The sequence below is a fragment of the Dysidea avara genome, chromosome 1 (assembly GCF_963678975.1).
Source record: "Dysidea avara chromosome 1, odDysAvar1.4, whole genome shotgun sequence".
In the NCBI taxonomy this organism is placed as follows: domain Eukaryota; kingdom Metazoa; phylum Porifera; class Demospongiae; order Dictyoceratida; family Dysideidae; genus Dysidea; species Dysidea avara.
Genome location: NC_089272.1, coordinates 5,672,389 through 5,691,777, shown reverse-complemented (window position 1 = coordinate 5,691,777; position 19,389 = coordinate 5,672,389). Strand labels below are relative to the sequence as shown.

General features: G+C 38.3%; 2 protein-coding genes and 1 long non-coding RNA gene across 8 annotated transcripts in view; 1 reads left to right on the top strand and 2 right to left on the bottom strand.

The window, feature by feature from the left end:
- The window catches only part of LOC136254613 (uncharacterized), a 522,347-nt gene that overhangs the window by 238,561 nt on the left and 264,397 nt on the right, over positions 1–19,389 (top strand). The window lies entirely within an intron of this gene.
- The window catches only part of LOC136254295 (uncharacterized), an 86,773-nt gene that overhangs the window by 66,587 nt on the left and 797 nt on the right, over positions 1–19,389 (bottom strand). The window contains exon 2 of the mRNA XM_066046963.1: positions 1,249–1,347. Within this exon, the coding sequence (XP_065903035.1) occupies positions 1,249–1,299 (51 nt within the window). The 5' untranslated portion in view covers positions 1,300–1,347. The remainder of the gene's footprint in view (positions 1–1,248; positions 1,348–19,389) is intronic.
- Positions 8,995–18,484, bottom strand: LOC136254367 (median body protein-like). Of its 5 annotated transcripts, none has more exons than XR_010700454.1 (5): positions 16,242–18,484; positions 13,758–16,176; positions 11,446–13,709; positions 10,507–11,380; positions 8,995–9,340 (listed from the first exon to the last, which is right to left on the bottom strand). XR_010700454.1 is itself a non-coding variant. In XM_066047052.1 (4 exons), the coding sequence occupies exons 1-2, from the start codon at positions 16,926–16,928 to the stop codon at positions 16,111–16,113; spliced, it is 753 nt and encodes a 250-aa protein (XP_065903124.1). In that variant the 5' UTR covers positions 16,929–18,484; the 3' UTR covers positions 8,995–9,340; positions 10,507–11,380; positions 11,446–16,110. The 5 variants fall into 5 exon arrangements, 3 of the variants coding, with proteins under 3 accessions (XP_065903124.1, XP_065903134.1, XP_065903116.1); XR_010700455.1 differs by having other exon boundaries at positions 11,446–14,212; positions 14,290–16,176; XM_066047052.1 differs by having other exon boundaries at positions 11,446–16,176.

The following is a 19,389-nucleotide window of genomic DNA, read 5'->3' as shown; positions in this document are numbered from 1 at the left end:
GGCTGAGCGATACTAACGTTTTAGCGATATATCGCGATATTTTGAAAGTATCGATATTGCAATATTTTGTTATTAACTATCGTGATACCATGCCGGTACATTACTGTCATTAAAAATCCATTTGTTATGCCGGCAGTACTAGGCTAAGAATCCTTGTAAATGATAAAATCCACCCATCTGGTTTCCCTGCAGAGAGGTGTGAACACCATAACAACCTCAAAGCATGTGTTACAATAACTGTTACTGTAAACAAGGATGATAGTGGCTAGTTTGTTATCACCTATAAGGACTTCCTGCAGGAATGCTGAGCAATATGCTATGTAGCACCAACTATGATTGACTTATTTGTAAGTATCGTGAACTATTCAGTATCGTGAATAGTGGCTTTAGTATCGATCATGATACTAAAATGGCAGTATCGCTCAGCCCTAGTTTGAACCATGGTAATTTTTCAACATTTTGATGCACCTTTTTACCCCATGGTGACTATTTTATTAAAGATTTCAACCCCACTATTTAAAGTTGTTACACTGTCCTATTGCAGTGATGCTACCAACATTTCTTAAGTAGCAAGAATACAGTATAATGGCACACAGGGGTTGCAGAGAAGGGAGAGGGACAAGGGGGCTTAGCCCTCTAACATTATCTGTGCTATGATGGAGAGTCTAGTTCAATAGCATAAATAATTCAATCAATAATTCGAGATACTCTAATAGAGTAGTCACAGTATTCTTAGAGGAGCAGTGAAGCAAGCTACGTATGTAGTTATAAGTAAGGAGATTTAGTCCAGTTGGTAGAGGGCAATGATTTCCAGTAGATAGTGACCTTTTTGTTTGTTTGGTCTTCAACCTACAGCTAGGCCATGGCATCACCCAACCCCCCCCCCCCTTAAAAAAAGATGTCTTCTCTGCCCTTGGTGACACAACTTTATTCACTGCAGTGCATTGCTACCATATGTACTGCTGGCAAAACTGGTATAAAAGCGATCCATTAAGTACTGTGTATGGAATCAAAGACCAAAGGGTTGCAGCATGTAGCTCCCATACCTCTGTAGCATTAAGATGATTACAACATGAACTATGCTATAGTGTAACTGTCATGTTTTAATTAATTTTAACATTAATTTCACGGGTGGAGTAGCTGTTTGAATGTGTCAAGGGTTTTCAACAACATGTCCAAATGCTGCGTGTATGTGGCAATAATATGTGAGTATGACACATAGCTTTGTAAGGTGTGAATGACATTTACCTGATCAAGTGATGATGTGTCTTGCATTATCTGATACAGGTAGTTCACCATGTCAGACTCCTTGTTTTCTATTGCTAGATCCAGTGGTGTTTTACCACGCTAGATAGAACAATTAGTGTTATACAATATCAAGTTCACTTTGTACATGTTTATTATCATACAGCTAACATACATAAATGAATACACAAATATGTGCACACAAGGCAACAATCATCCTTAATTAGTAGCAATTTCATAATTAAAATTATAGTAACAGCTACTTCTTAAGAAGGCTCAATCCCCTTCCATGTAATCCATCCAATAATGGATACTTATTCACATGTAACACTTTCACACCTCAGATTAAAGGAGCCACCTGGGCTACATTTTATATGTATCCCAGCTAGCCAGGATACATACAAAATGTAGACCAGGCTACAAATGGGCAGCGCTATAGCTTAATCACCAATTTTTTCCGCACATTTTCGAATTCAGACATTTTTTTATGATACAACCTCATCACCTAAAACAAACAACACAAGTACAGCAATGTGTGTGTACAGTACATAAGTGTCATTAATGGCTGCAGCATTGGAGACATTTCAGCACAGAGCACCATTCTGTGGCATGGCCCTGTAGTAGTAAATTGGCAGGTAGTGTTCCATATTGCTGAAATTGCACCATGCCAGACATGCCCCCATCACTAAGCTACTACTCTGCATGGAGTAACCACTCTACAAGTAAGCTTACCTATCTAGGTCTTTAGTGAATTTCAAAATTGTTCCATACAATCGCACCGATCAAAACATAACACTTGTATAACCAAAATTTTCCGTGATATCTCTAGGATATGACTATTCATCATAGCCAAACATAACCAGAACATACTAGCTGCTAACCCATAATCACAATTTTAGGTATGCATATATAATACATCCAGTGGCTGCACTCCAATCGGTTTGGGTGATAGATCACCCTGTACAGGCTATCAGCCTAATAAGTGTTAGACATTGACTGTAACGCGGGGCATTCAGGTTTTGCAGACCTCGGGCAGTCAGGCATACATATCAGGTAAAGCCCTCATGCCCATGTTGGAACTATTACATGTATAATAGTTGCAACATAAGATTAGGGATTTGTCTGATATATATGTACAGTAGAAATCCCTTTCCATTATCCCTTAGGTGTACATGTCAGGCAAATCCCCATAGTGTAACTGTTGGGTACACTGTAACATTTCTTACATAGCTAGCTGAGTTCTGTTCCTTACATTGTAAATAGATTGCAATTTGAATTTACAGTATGGCATTGTATTGGACCACAAGTGGCTACTAATGGTTTTGTGTTGTTCTCATCAAAGATTGTCTGTTATAGCACAGACAAGTTTTGCTTTTATGAAAATCATACACTTGACAAGAAACTAAATAATGCATTTTAAACATTGAATAGTGGTGAAAAACCTTAAATTTCACACATGGCACATAGCCAGGAACCCACTAAATGGGTTTGATAATTCTCAGCTGAGCTTACAACATCTTCAACAACTAAGTACATAGCATGTTAGTTACACTTCCATTAAATGGGCATACTTACTGTAGCTAGTATAGATACATTACATTGACTGAAGTTTTAGCCATTACTGATGTGAAGTCCATTTAATCGTGTACAGTGATTTATGCACCTGTTGTACACTTGTACAGTTTTCTGGTGTATTGTGTAGACTTGTACACAATTTAAAACGCAATCATATGTATTGTACTGTGGTTATTGTAGCTTTAATATACCATATAAAACCTGCATAATAGTGAAGGACGGTTGGTGCAAAATGGCTGGTAGGCTGCAAAAGGACAGGAATAATATCTAGCATATTATAATTAGTTGTATTCTCCTAGATTGTAGCATGGCTAATTATAAGAATCCTTCTAATCAAAATATATGCAACAGTTTGATAGTCATGACATAACATAAACTGGTGAACAATATGTTGATTAGTAACATCAACAATGTACACTGAAATTTCCTTTCATCTGCCTACACAAATTGGTACATATTGTATACTACATATAGTACACAGTATTTCATAACACTAATACTTCAAAAGGGAAATGTCAAATAGAGAATATTTGGTAAGTTAAAATGTTATTAGAAATGTTTACTGTTTAGTACAGCTACATATGCATGGTATAACCTCAGTTAAACAACCCCACTGTTGTTGGACAAAACATTTGGATAATTGATAACAGCCATAACAGTTTGTTTTTACCTGCACCCATAGAAATACACTATCATTCAATATTATCCAATCAAACACAGACATTTTGAAGTTCAAACAAACACCACTCAGCTTCTTGGGTAAAAACAGAACAATGCATTTAAGCAATAAAGTATATTATTTACAAAATAAAATTATAGTTTATAATTATTTAAGTGCAGTCATAAAATTGTGTTACGTATACAGTATCAGCATGGTTATACTTAGCTAGTGGCTTTGCATCATTTATTACAGTAGTACTCTCAGAGCATTAAGATCCAGCATCCTCATGGTATCCACAATTGTATTGCTAGTAGGGATGGGGGATTATATCAATTGTGGGATTAATTGTGAACATTGTGATGTTGATACGCATTATAAATAATCATGATGTTGTGACAGCACATGCAAATGCGACTGGACTGCAAGAACCCCACATGTAAGAGCATTGGAAATTTCACTTTATTACATTTTCACTATCCAAATAGCCAAAGGAATGATTGACTAACATTTAAGCTCTAGAAGCCAAGAACTTTTGAAGTTACAGTGCTATAAAGTGGGAACAACAGAAAAATTGATTCGTACAGTGACAATACAAAAAATGTACTACAGGTGCTTAATTAAATGACCAGAAAATATGAATACAGTACTCTACTAAGATGCAACTTATACCATTGAGTCCATGAAAAGGTAAATCCACTGAAAGAGTTTTCTCTTCCAGGTCTGTCCTACAACCAGCGTGATGGTGAAAATGTGACAATAAAAAAATAAAAAACCGACAACAACAACAACATCAAACCACTCATTTAATGCAAGGCAAACTAAAGCTCATATCTTCTGTCTCCTTGGGAGTAAAAAATTTTGAACTTCTCTTATTTGGAGATCATAATGATACTAAGAATTTGCCATTATCACCTTCCTTCATTGTGAAATAAACAAAATTTCTATTTTGTAATTATTTCACCCTTTCTGTTTATTGCATCCTACCATAAAATTGTGCTAACTGGGGGGTTGTTCCAGCTCTGATCACAAATGTATATTCAAAATGGTGGTACGCAGTATTATGGAAGAACTAAATCCGAATACTTCTGATACAGTTCTTTGTGTGGATAAGTCTTACTATGTAGCTAAAAAGCTCACCTATTAGAAACTGTTGAATTTCTAAGGATACTATTATTAATTACGCTGTTTGTATTAACCAGTTACTACCTATATATGGCCTTAATTGTGTTGAACAGTTGTACACAGTTCTACCATGCATTGTTAAAATCAATAACAATAGTGAAAGTACAAAAATCTCACAATTGCTCAGCATTGATTGCTAGTGGAATACTTTCACAGTATTATGCTCAATCTCTGTGAATACTGACTCTGGTTTGTAATTTAACAAGTAAACTGCATATTACACATAGAAGTATCTTCTCTCAACAGTTTTATAGGCTTTTTCACAAATTCTCTCAACAAAGCCTTAAGGTGCTGCTCATTTTAATTCCCGTATCTATTGGACATGCCCCCTTTAAAATCAAAGGGATCATACTCTTTCCATGGTAGACTACGAGGCCTGTTGTGCTGTTTTCCAGCTGTTAAATTCCTGAAAATCCTAATGGGAATGCCCTTCATAATGTTTGTAGAGAGTCACTACCTGTATTTAAATGAAAATAAAACTACTTTTTGATCGAAATCTTACCTGCGCAGAAGCATAACACAGGTTTTATGTTTAATACTTTTCCTCATGTGGGTGTGTATGAACAAACATAGATAAGTTGATAGATACCTACACACACATTTTTTCATGACAACAACTCCAGGGAAACCAGGTGCATGCTCACAGCCAAACACGCCTGGTATAAATAGTTGGACACTCCTTGTGCCTTGCATCATTTATGGGCTCCTGTTTATAGTGCAGGATGTCATCAACTTTGATATCGTACAGTACTGTATAGTAGGGATCGATTTGCCAGTTCATGTGAACAGACTGCCCGTCTTCATAACTTATACCAGTCGTGAGCTATGATTGAATAAATAAGCGCCTGCACTGTTAACTGAGGTGGTTATAGCACACTTAATCAGCAGCACACCCATGGGGTGCAGGCACACTTTCAGTATACTATGGTGTGTGAAGCACACAAGACAAGCAGTGTGACTGCATATTGGTGTGCATGAAACTAAGATTTGTAAACGAAAAGCCATTTTCTGCTGCTATAGATGATTCTAGTGTTAAAAATTAGATATTCTGTGGCATCTCTTATCAGTTTGATGTAATAGGATGGATATAAAATCATCATACTATTGATTTTATGTGTTATCATACAATACGATAGTAACTGTATAGTAGGGACCACAAAGGAGTAGGCATGGCCCACGAAATAATATCACCCAAATCCAGCCTCAATTTTCTCTGACGACGATGAATCAGTATTGGTTAGGTAAAACTAAGCCCAAACAAGCTTTCAGATCGACCTGAAATGCTTTCAACAAGTTGCTACGGAATTAAAAAATATAAATAATATATTCAATGGAATTTTCTACTGACTGAGTAACTGGCTGACTGATGCCTTCAGACAAGCGTAACTCGATAACGGCTAAGGCTACAGGCTTGATTTTTTCACTGTTTGACGTCGCTTTGGCCCAACAGGTGCCTTTTGGCATACCGCAGTATGTACAATGCATTCTTCATGGACTTACCAGTGTCCTCCTTTCTGTCCCATTCATCTTTGTTGACAGTGAAAGGTGTCGATTTGGCGGTAGCACGTGATGGCTTCCCTTCATATTGGAAATCGTCCGTATTTTTCATAGTGGCTATTTTGATTGCAGAGGTGCTTTTCAAACAGTTCTTGATTTGTACTGCTGTGTAATGGGTTGAACATAGCTGACAACAAAGCATAATGGATACTTCACTTTTCAGACAATATTTAATATAATTGGGGCATGCGACACTATTCTTTCTTTTCGTATGTGCGTAATGGGTTGAACATAGCTGACAACGAAGCATAATGAATATTTCACTTTTCACATGGTAATTGATATAGCTGGGGTGCGCGGTGCCATTTCAGATATGGCATGCATGGGTTCATTAGTCATAATAAAATTATTTACAAAGAAAGTTAACAAATAAGTACACGAAAAAGATTTGGTATTTTCAACTAGAGTAGGGACCATAGCACATTGATAAAAAGTACTGAAACAAGTTGGAGTAGTCCATGATATTAAATCACTGTAAAACAATAAGAAGTGTTATATCCCTACTGTGCATTTCTGTTATGGTATTTTGAGCACAGTAGGGATATAACACTTCTTATTGTTTTATGGTGATTTATTATCATGGACTACTCCAACTTGTTTCAGTACTTTTTATTGATGTGCTATGGTCCCTACTCTAGTTGAAAATTCTAAATTTTTTCGTGTACTTGTAAATATAACTATAAACTTATTTTGTGCCAAGCCATTGCACAAACAGTTAAAACCAATGCACAAAGTTGTATCACATTAGCTCATAGAAATTCCATTAGATAAAACACATTCAAATAATAAAAATATTATGCCATCAGAAACCAGACAACATTGCAAGGTGAAAATATTGTAACAGAGATGAAAATTTGTGCACTGATGATCAATGAGGCCAGAACATGTCTTAGGGTAGAGCATGTAAGCCTTAGTTGAGTGAAATTAAAACCATCAATCAAACTCCAGACTTGGTGCAGACATGGGGCCAAGTACATGTAAAAGTACTTAAGTAAAACAAGTACTTTTGAGTTTTTGAAATATAAGTACAAGTACTCCAACTGAAATCACAAGAGCACTTAAGTAAAGTACAAGTACATACCAGAAGTATTTAAGTGAAGTACAAGTACAGTAGCAAAATTTATGTAGCCGTGAATAATACCTTAAGCTTGAGGTACAAACATGCAAGGTACAGTTTTTATATTCACAGAACCATTACATGGCACAAAAGTAATCATTTAATTTTAAATCAATTTAGGTCTACTATATTTAGGTTTAAATTATTTTCCTATGATGCTAAATAACCACTTAATTGGGCCAATGATACAGGTACTGAAAGAACATCTTTTGCCCAAATGACAAGGTAAGGATATGCTTTGCAATTATCCTTCCAAAAAGCTTTCAGGGTTTTTTGTTTTTTTTTGGTACACATGCATGAGTTTACAAATAGTCATCAAGTTCAGCATTTAAAGTAATTTCAATTATCACAGTTGAGTTGTCTTCTTCACAAGGAGTGGTGTCTGACATAGAAGGATGCATGCACTATATAATTTCTTACCAAGTGCTACCACCAATTTAAAAAGCCCCTCGTTACAGTAGTTGCATGTAGCTTTACAGCCTCAAACTTCAGGAATTGCAAGGACAACAGGTACTTTCAGATTTTTGTCAACCATTCTCTTCTACTCTCAATATAAACAACAGCATTGTTTTATACCAGAATTCCAACCAGAAAAACAAATGGTTGTGACTACATGATACATAGTAAGGTTGTAAAAGTACGAATGAAGTTGAAAACTACAACCTCATCAAATTCATTTTCATTGACCCTCACTGTGTACAAACTACAATGGTTGCAGTACTTAAAAGTACTTTAAGTACTCAATCACTTGGCAAAATACTTGAGTATAAGTACAAGTACATTGCAGTAATTAAGAAAGTATTAAAGTAAAGTACAAGTACTTTCAAACTTGTACTAAAGTGTACTTACGTAAGTATAAATACTCATGTAGTTGGCCCCATGTCTGGCTTGGTGATATAGGTTTTACATACATTTTGAAAACAATGTTTAAGTAGAGATTTGAAAGCAGTAAGTTGCTGACTGACTAATGGTGTGGTGTAATGTTTGTAGATTGTTGACATTCCAGGAATGTAACATGAATTACAAGAAGTGCAGATGATGTAATTGGGGCTGGCCTGAGTGAGCCCCACACTAGCGAGTCTACATAGGGTGGTCACATGCACTAATAATTACGAGAAAAAATGAATCATTTCCATAAATGGTTGGTATGGCCGTTATTGTCAGAAACACAGTACAATGACACAAATTGCTTACTTCATATGATATTACGTTCTCTCCATAACCTGTGGAGTGATCTTCGATCCTCTTGCATACTGTTGTTCCAGGTACAGAGAATAATGGAGTAAATTTACTAATGCTCCATATTTGGTTGGTACGGTGATTAATGTCACGGAGAATATCGAATTGAGTTTACTAATACTCTATATTTAGTTGGTACATCTTTTCGACATTCTATATTTGGTTGGTACAGCTTATAACAATTGGTACGTCATGATATTGCTTAAAAATTTTCGCACGAGTGGAATACCAACACAAAGGCAGTTTACTACTCTCGTGTGGCCAGATTGCTTTATTTTTTCTCTTTGTCATTGGGTAGGGAGAAAAAACGGTCTGGAACAGTTCGAATCCATCTTGACACGTCACGAGGCTACGTCATAAGTATACGAAGAAGAGAAAAGCAGGACAGAAGAAGCAATTCATATTTCAGGTACAGGAAACTATAAGAGCCTGCTCCAAAAACAGAGCATGCGCAGGTGTTTATAATTTTTAATTGATAAAGCACACAACAATAATACAACATAAGGATTAAATTCATAACTATTTAACTATTATTAAAGCTATATATAGCTCTTCATTTCAATGCACTCATATGTCATCTTTTGCCACAACTAGCTATCCTCTTCTTCCCTTATGACTCCACAAACCCTCTCATCATAACAACTTTCTTGCTGGTTTATTATTGTCCTCACTGATACTCCATGTCCATCTAAAGAGTTGTTTGTTCCCATGTAACTGATACTCTACCCACAGACTTTCTTCGTATCCGTCTTTGATCAAATCAACTGTGATGATGAAATGTCAACATAAGCATAAGGTGTTCTGCAAGTGTTTTATAATGTACAACTAGCTGGCTGTAAGCAATTTAACAGGCCATTAAAATTAAAAGTACTTAAGCCTCTTGTACTAAGTTAAACACAGATTTAGCCATTGCCTGTCAACCCTCAGTTTATTCATGTATACTCTTGATTTATCATCAGGCTCACCCCTCATGCTTTTAGCATCTGTCTAGTATTTCACAATAATACTATGACATTAATGACAAGTGGTTGACTTTGATAATAAAGCTGTCACGTGCTATCCATCCTCTCCTGAATGCACAAGTGTTTTGTTCAGCTGCACATGTATGATTATACTATTATTAGTGTGACCAATATGGTGTGCATATTACTCTTATAAGGATGTGTCGGCTTGGACAACAATACCACACTAGTGTTAGTGTGTTGTGATCACTACTGCATTTACAGTGTGTAAATCTATTTGCTATATTGTTGCTGTACAAATGACATTTATTCCTGTTCCAATGGTCTAGCACTACAACTCCTAGATTATTAAAGGCTGAAACTTCAGCTCTCCACTCCAGACCTTTGTTACTATGGATACCAGAGAAGTAATACAATGGAATTCAAGAAATTTGCAAAAAAATGACTGGTTTTTGCTCAGCAGGTCACAACTGCCTCCAGCCAAGCAAAACTCGAATATGATGGTTAAGGCTACATCCTTAACTTCTTAATGTTGCTTCAGCCTGAGACATCCTTTTTGCCAAGTTAACTACAGCAGATACAGTGTACGTATCATGGACTTGTTCTCCTTTGTGTACCATTTCTTTCTCCATTACCCTGGTCAATTAATAAGTGAACCAGTGAACTGGGTAAATTTCACCTTTATTCAATATGTAACTTTACACTATACATCAATTTGATATAGTAGGGTTGGAATGAATGTACAGAAACATCCACCAAAGCTTCTTTTGAAAATGTTAAAGAAGTGTTGAAGCTTTGTTACAAATGTCATGTCATGTCAACAATTAATGAACATAATCGATGGTTCTTAGGGGTTTGTACACTGTAGTACAAACTCCTACACTTTGTTATACTGTAGCTCCAGCATAACTATTGTTTAAGCTACAACTACACAAAAAAGGAAAAGCAGTTTGCACAAGGAACAATACCTGTGTAACTGGTTTAACAAGTTAGTATTCATGGTAACAAAGCAATGGTGGGGTACAGCAACATCCGAAAGTTACATAGCTGAATGAAGCTCGTTTATCTCAATTGTAAGGGTTTTTGCCTTCCCAGTAAGCCCTAAATCTCGCCTGCAAAGCTTATTGCAACAGAACTACTTCAAGACTCAATGATTTAAGACTCCAATGATTTAAAACAGCATACACCTTTTATACCAGAACATCAGGTGACTATATTACAACATCAGATGACTATGTTACATCATCAGGTGACTACATTAATTAATGTTTACATGTACAATAACAGTAAACTCAGTAAAGTCAGGTGCTGCTGCTAAAGTGAGGACTGCTTTGTTACACATCCCCTCCAATGATTAAGCTCGACCCTGAGCTCTGGTTGTCATTTGATTTCCAGCTCCGTAAATTGTATGGGGAACTTCTTGAACCATTTTGAGGAATCGATGATAGTCTGGTTGTGCCTCTTGGTGCTAACTTGCACTTTCTAAATTTCTTCTTCTTTGAAGGTACTGTTTCAGCTGATTCACCAGTTATCTCTAGTTGTGGTTGACTCTAATTTTTCTACCCACTTGGGTAGTTGTCCAGGTTTAGATCTTTTATTTCCATACCAATAGTATGCACAAGGAAATGACAATGGACAATTCTCAACTCTCATTTGGTGAACCTGTAATGGTGGATCATCTGGGAAATACACTTTAACAATGGTCACATCTGGGTAATCCCTTGAAATAACTCGAAAAGGGCCATGCTAAGGCTGAGACAGTTTGCGTAATTTTCCAGTCTCCTCTGAAGGGAAATAAACAAACACCCAGTCCCCAACTTTGCACCTTGGGTTGGTAGCTACCTTGTCATATTGATGTTTGTATTTATGCTGAGCTTCCCAACTTTGCACCTTGGGTTGGTAGCTACCTTGTCATATTGATGTTTGTATTTATGCTGAGCTTCCCGATTTGCCTTTGCTGGCATAGTCCTTGCTGAAGAAAGCATCTCAACTAATTGTTCTCGATAATCACTGATGTCAACAAGCTGGCGAGAAGTGGTTGGCACTAGTGCTGCTTTGGTTGGTGAGCAGCAGTCAAAGCCGAATAATAAATAAGAAGGCTTCTCACCTGTGGAACTATGGGGCATGTTATGATAGGCCCATAAAGCCCCTGGAAGGTAAGTGTCCCATTGAGATCCAAACTTAGCTGCCTGTTTCCACAGCATTGCTTTAAATGTTCTGTTTAACCTCTCTATCATGCCATCACACTGTGGATGATGGGCAGTTGTATTCAACTTTTTAATTCCTAGTAGCCCACAAACATCCTGCATTAAAGTTGACAAAATAGTAGTTCCTTTATCAGACAATACGGCTTCTGGTACTCCACATAGTGGTACAACCTCCTCTGCTAATAGTCGAGCTATTCTTTCAGCCTTCTGATCCGGTGTAGGAAACGCCATAGGCCATTTTGTAAATAGGTTTTGAAAAACTATTAAATACTTGTTTCCCCTAGTGGTTAGAGGAAGTTCCATAATATCAACTCCAACAATCTGGAAGGGATGATCAACAGCAATTGGCTTCAGGGGTGGAATTGATTTCTGTTCTGATCTTCCCATACTAGTACACTGAGGGCAGCTTCTAGCATAATCCATTAGGTCATTATACATTTGGTTCCACCTCCACCTTCTAGAAATCATCTTAAAAAGTCGTGGACCAGAAAAATGACCAACTAGGACTCCAGAATGATGTTCTTGTATAAGCTGTTTCTTCAGTTAGGTAAGACCACTATCTGAGGTAATTCTCCTTGCTTAGAATTCAAACATTATAGTATATTGTCTGACATGGTAAACCTCTGTGCTAAAGTGATCACTCCTGTGCCTGCTGCCCATTCTCAGGTAACACACCATCTCTTAAATACAGTATCAGCTCAGGATCTACTAGCTGTTGTAAACTAAAACTATTAGAATCAGTTGTGTCATCAGTGGGCTGTTTATTTAGAAGATCAACAATATTTTCTGGTAACCTGCTTGAGGCAATCTTGGCTACTTGTACTTCTAGTTCTTCATCCTCTTCTTCAGGTGCAAGTAAGTTGGGCTGATGGGAAAGTGCATCAGCATGACAATTTTCCTTCCCAGATCTGTGTATAATCTCTAATCTTCCAACACCACTACCATGAATCTTGCTCCACCATTGAGCATGCTTGCCTGTGAGATTAGGGGTCTCCAATACTGCCTTTACCACAGCATGGTCTGTGTAAACAGTCACTTGATGTCCATACCAAGTAATACCGAAAGTGGGTGATTCCCCATACTACTGCCAACGTCTCCAATTCTGTAACTAGATAATTCTTCTCAGACTTTGAGAGAGAGCAACTAGAATATGCTAGGGGATGCAACTTTCCAACATCTTGAACTTGTGATAGAATCGCTCTCAATCCCAAAATACTTGCATCCGTCTTCAGTACAAAATTCCTGTCAAAGTCTGGGTATACAAGTTCTGGTGCAGTTATTAAACAAGACTTGAGATGGTTAAAGGCAGACTCACATTCTGTTGTCCAGTGGTATAGTACATCCTTCCTTGTTAGGGCATAAAACAGCTGTGCTAAGGACGAGTAGCCTTTGACAAATCTCCTGTAATGTGATGTTAACCCTAAAAATTTTCTAAGCTCTTTCAATGTTGTAGGAACTGGAAGGTTTTTCACTGCTTCTATGTTCTTAATATTGGGTTTAAAACCACTAGGAGTGACAAGAAGTCCTAATACTCCACTTCTGAACAGCAGAACCTACATTTCTTCTAGAATAAGTTTCAAGCCTGCCTCCTTCAAACACTCAAATACTCTTTACAGGTTGATCAAATGATCACTGAATGTTCTGGAAAACACAATAATGTCCTCCAAATACACATCCACAAATCCCTGTTCAGTGTCCTTCTTTAAACCAACAGCAAATTCTGCATGAACCTTTGAAAAACAGAAGGCACATTCTTGATGCCAAAGGACATAACACAAAATTCACACAATCCTCTATGAGTCACAAAAGCTGTCTTCTCCCAGCTAGAAGTACCCACTCTAATCTGCCAGTAGCCAGACTTCAAATCTAACGTTGTGAAGTACTTGGACTGACCCAATTTGTCTAGCAGATCATCTATCCGTGGCAGCGGAAACACCTCAGGCTTGGTAATTGCATTGAATGCTCTATAAATGACACAAAATCTTAATGAGCCATCATGCTTCATTACTAACACTATGGAGCTTGCCCATTGGCTCTTTGATGCCCGTATAACTCCTTCCTCTTGCATCTTGCTCAGCTGTACAACAATCTCCTGTCAAGCTGCAAATGGAACTCGTTGTGCTGCTTGCTTGATAGGAGTCACACCATTAGTGTTTATGTTGAACTCTACCAGACTGGTCTCTGCTCTTTCTTCTTCAGCAATTGAAAACATGTGATGATACTCCTCTAGGGTGGTAGGTAGCTTGTCCGTTTCTGCCAAAGACAACACCTGAGAATTAGAAGAACATTTCACCTGTTTCCTTAATTCTTGCTTCCTCCAGTGAATGGGCTCATTTGAAAAAGTTCGAACATTCATCACACACAAATCATCCTTCCCTTCAGAATGATGACTACCAATCTCATCTGCCTTGGAATGAATCAGATCAACTTTAGCGGCCTTCCCCAAACACATACCTTCCTCAAGCACCTGAGTAAATAGCTAGTGTTAATCACAATAATAGATGCACTACCACTTCCATCATTCCTTATTAGGCAATCATTTACCATAAGTGTGTCATGCCAGGACTGGTCAAGTTCCAACATAAGGTAAGCAGTATTTGTTGACTCCTTAACTTCTACCTGAACCAAGGCTGAACTATCAGCAGGTAAGTGAACAGTCTGGATAAGACTGATCCGGGCTTCCTTGTTCTTTCTCTTCTTCACCTTACTCCGATCTGTAGCTGGAAGAACTGATTGGACATCAGGATGGTAAGTAACAATATTTAGCTTACAACACACATTCTCAGAAAGTAGCAATGCAACAGGTGCATCTAACTTAACTTACACTTTTTCACACATTGACTTCTCACCAAATTTGATCCGTAAGTCCAGTTGTTCATCCAACTTCAATGGTTGGCGCCCATAAGTACAAGCGGTTCTATCAGGTGCTCCCTTTTAATTCCACAAGCTGTAAAAATTTCTTGGAATGCAGTTCCACTAAGTATCGTAATGTCAGAGCCAGTATCTGTAATTCCTCTGATTGGTAGTACCTCAATCTGTACCTCAATGCTCTTAATCTGCGTAACTTCCTTACCTTGGACTGTGGACACTGAGGCCTCAATGGGTGGGAAAAAAGAATCAACCAACTTTGAAAAATTGTTTGTAGATATCTCTATGGGTTTGTCTTCAGTTCTGACTACCCAGTTTTTCCTTCCATGACTCTCACTCTTGCTAGCTTTACAATCGCGAGCAAGGTGATCAGGACTATCACACACATAACATCTAACCTGCCTTTGAAATGGAAATTTGTTTTTCTTGTCACCCTTTTTTGTTGTTGCATCCTGCCGTCGACTATTTGTGTTAGTCTGTGGGTATGAAAACTCTTTAGTATACTGTTTTTTCCACTTCATTTCTGCGAGCTATTCTCTCCTCATTTTTTTGCAGCTTTGCAAAGCACTTTATAGCTTGGGCTCCAGAGATAGCTGTAGCTTTACTAACGAGATCAATTCACAGGCCATTCTGTAGTTTACCATACAGTAACACATCTCTAGTTTCTGCTGACATACAATAGGGTCATGACCAAACGTCAGCTGAAATGCTGAAATGTGTATTTCAACCTTCTGATGAAGTCAGAAACACTCTCAGATTCCTTTGGAGTGATGTGTCTATAATCTATAGCTCACAATGTTTTACTGCTAGGATCTAATCATAATCTCAATCCAGAAATAGCTAACTTGTAAGTATTATGTTCAGTTTGACTCATCAGATTCCACTCAAGTAAAGCTCTACCACACAAATATCCAGCCAATTGCATAAGCGCTTCACTATCAGTCCAGTTATTCCAGGCTGCAGCTCTTTCCAATGTTGGTAGCCAATCATCAAAACGGGTTTCAGCATCTTCCCAAGTGAAAGTATCTATTGGAGGGGCTTTACCTCGATGCTGCATTGAAGTATCACTCAATGAGACTGGGAGAGCTGCTTGTGTTACTGAAGGGCTACTAGAGATAGCAGTACTCATGTGCATCCCAGGGCATGGCACATTCCAAACTTAGGGCATCATTGTAGACATAGTCCTTGCAGGATTACTAGAGACAATACTAGGTAGCCCTGTATGAAATTACACAAAAGGTAAAACAACTGGTTGGGGGTACCTCTAAAGGTGGACCTGACTCCATTGTTGGTGGCATATGAGACTACCCAAGTAGCTTAGATGACGTTGTGACTCCATTGCTGGCAGGCTTGTCAACAACAGTGGTTACATGCTGAGGAAGAACCCAATCTGTTTGATTGGGAAACAAGGTATCTCTGTGGAGATCAATAGTAGAGGAGGGTAAGGGCCCGCTAACATTAGTGGCTCTGCTAGAGTGTCCAGACAGCACAGTCTGCTCAGTTGCAAGCGACATAGTCACAGCACTCTTCGTTCCTGTCTGTTTCTAGTTCATTGTCCTTCTCCTAAAAGCATAATCAAACTCACGGATCTGATCACACATGTGTTTCCACAACTCCTTAACTCTAACCTTAGCCTGTAGGAGTTCATGTTTAAGACATTCCACTTTGGAATCTGAAGAATGTTTTCCTAACTGTTCACGTTCAAAAACTAATTTAGTCAACTTTTCCTCAGTTCCAGCAAGTGATTCTGTAAGCTGCTGGTTCTCAAGAGCCAGCTCTGTCTCTCTCGTCTCAGTCTCAGCAAGTAGCTTGGTCAGCTGCTGATTCTTAAGGGCCAGCTCTGTTGCTTTCTCCTCAGCGTCTGAAAGCAAACACTTACACTCCATTAAAGCTAACCTCTGTTTCTCTGATAACTGTCTAAGTGAGCAAACTTCAGCATTGGCATTCTCCAAGGCTTCACGTAATCCTGTGTCAGTAAGTTCATCCAACACACTCTCCCTTGAGCTTGCCAATGAGGGACAAGAACTAACAGGAGCTAAAGTTGGGCGTCTATCTGGCACTGAAACTTCAAGGAATGCTCCACCTTCATCATGTAGCTCTAACCTCTGTAGTCTGTCTGAAACTTTCTTCATTACTAGTTCCACATTTGCAGGATCCTGCTCCAGTTCCTTTAGTTTCCCTTCCACCATGACTTGAAGGTCAGGGCTGGTTCCAGTGACAGGTAAATCTAAAGATTGAGCCAATAAACGCCATTGTTCAATGTCAATACACCTATAAATCAGAGGATAAACTTCTCTGTTGCCTGAAAGCTCCATTTCTGTCCTAAACTTAATTGACAAATGTTCACTATGGCCAATTTATGGACTAAGCCAAAGCCTTATTGCTCACTGTCTGTAAGGGAGTCTCCTCCAGTAAAGTAAGTTAAGTCTTGTCCATTCACTCCTATCTCAGTAGGACCTCCAAATGTAAGGGTTTTTGCCTGCCCAGTGTGCCCCAAAACTCGTCTGCAGAGCTTATCGCGACAGAACTACTTCAAGACTCAATGATTTAAGACTCCAATGATTTAAAACAGCATACACCTTTTATACCAGAACATCAGGTGACTATACTACAACATCAGATGACTATGTTACATCATCAGGTGAATACAAATTAATGTTTTACATGTACAATAACAGTAAACTCAGTAAAGTCAGGTGGTGCTGCTAAAGTGAGGTCAGCTTTGTTACACAACCCTAATATCATACAGTACAATAGTACTGTATAGTAGGGACCACATAGGAGTAGGCGTGGCCCACGAGATAACATCACCCAAAAACCAGCCTCAATTTTCTGTGACAATGATGAGGCAGTATTGGTTAGGTAAAACTAAGGCCAAACAAGTTTTCAAATGGACTTGAAATATTTTCAACAAGTTGCTACGAAATTTACAAAAATATACAGTGGAACCTGTGTTATGGTCACCTGGATTAAGCAGTCACCTCTGCATAATGGTCAAGAGGTCCCAATATTTTCCCATGCAAATATATGCATTGTGATCTGCATTAAGCGGTCACCTGTCTAACGCGTATAACGAACAATTCGTCTATGAATCACTGTATACGCAACTTTCTCCTTCGTATAGTAGTCACTACCTTTTATGGTGGATTGTTAAGCCAATTGCCTGGTACCACAGCACCGTTTCAATTAATGCACAATTATCACACTTCCTGCCTTTTAAGGAATACTATATAATCTATCAGGCATTATTGCTTAAGTGTATTCGATAGCTATAACCAACATTCATAGACTCACCTTACCCTTTCTGTACTATTCAGACTGCATTGTGGTTGGCATGAGTCTCTTAATAATAATTACTCATTTACAATGGTCATAGCCACTAAAATGATGCTGACCACCTTATACAGGTTTTCTCTATAACAGCCTCCTGTATATAAGGCCATATATATCTGGTCACAAGGTGACCATTATAGACAGGTTCCACTGTATATATTTAGTGGAATTTTCTACTGACTGACTGAGTAACAGACTGATTCCTTCAGACAAGCTTAACTCAATAACGGCTAAGGCTATAGGCTTGATATTTTCACTGTTCGATGTCGCTTCAGCCCGACAGGTGCTTTTTGGCATACCACAGTACATACAATGCATTCTTCATGGACTTACCAGTGTCCTCCTTTGTGTTCCATTCATCTTTGCTGACAGTAAAAGGTGTCGATTAAGCGATATCACATGATGGCTTCCCTTCGTAACGGAAAATGTCCGTATTTTTCATAGTGGCTATTTTGATAGCAGAGGTGCTTTTCAAACAGTTCTTGATTCGTACTGCTGTGTAACAGGTTGAAAATAGCCAGCAAAGAAGCATAATGGATACTACGCTTTTCAGACAATAATTGATATACGGTACAAACCGGAGACAAGTTAAATGCGTTTTGCGTGTGCATGTTGTGTTTGCGTCTAAACGCGTAACCTTTATGGCTACTGCGTGCACACGTGTTTTTTTCTTCTTTTTTTTGTGAGAATCACACATATCACACGGGCTCTTGTACCACAGATAATGTATGCATGAATTAGCTTACACACTAAGCGGTTTCTTCTATTACGAACTGAGAAGTGCAGCTACACTGACATCATGAACCTGAGCACCAGACAACGAACGGCCATGGCCATTTTGGAGATGTGGCTAAACACTGGCTGACATTACATACTGGGATGTACAGACATGCACTGTATTTTCCAAGACCATGTTGTGTACAAAGCGCCATGCGCTAACAATGCGTATGCATCTGAAGAATAGGACAGTGCTGATTCGATTTTGCACGTCGTTTTATTCAGTTTAGTACTGATTAATGAACAGTAGAAGACTAACACAAGTATTAACAGTACATTATTTAACAAACTATCTACCCATTTCAAGTTTCGCGCCATGTACCGTTTAGGTTATGTATGCATGGTGTCACAGAGAATACCAGATAGTAGTAGTTAGCCAGTGAGGAAAAGGCTGGAGAATAAACAAGGTACGTATACTAATATAGCTGATCAACTCTATATAACTGACACTGATATTTGTAGCCATTTTGATAGTCATTCAAATTACGTACTTGGTGGTGACAATTCATACATACGTACGTATATAGTCGGTGCAGCAGTGCCATACCTCGCCATAGCTGCTGTAGGAGCTGTATACTTTGTTTAGCACTCTGTTAAGTAACCACAGACCATTACAGTGTAATGCACTACTAGTTGCTGTTACACGCATTAAACAAATGTAGACGC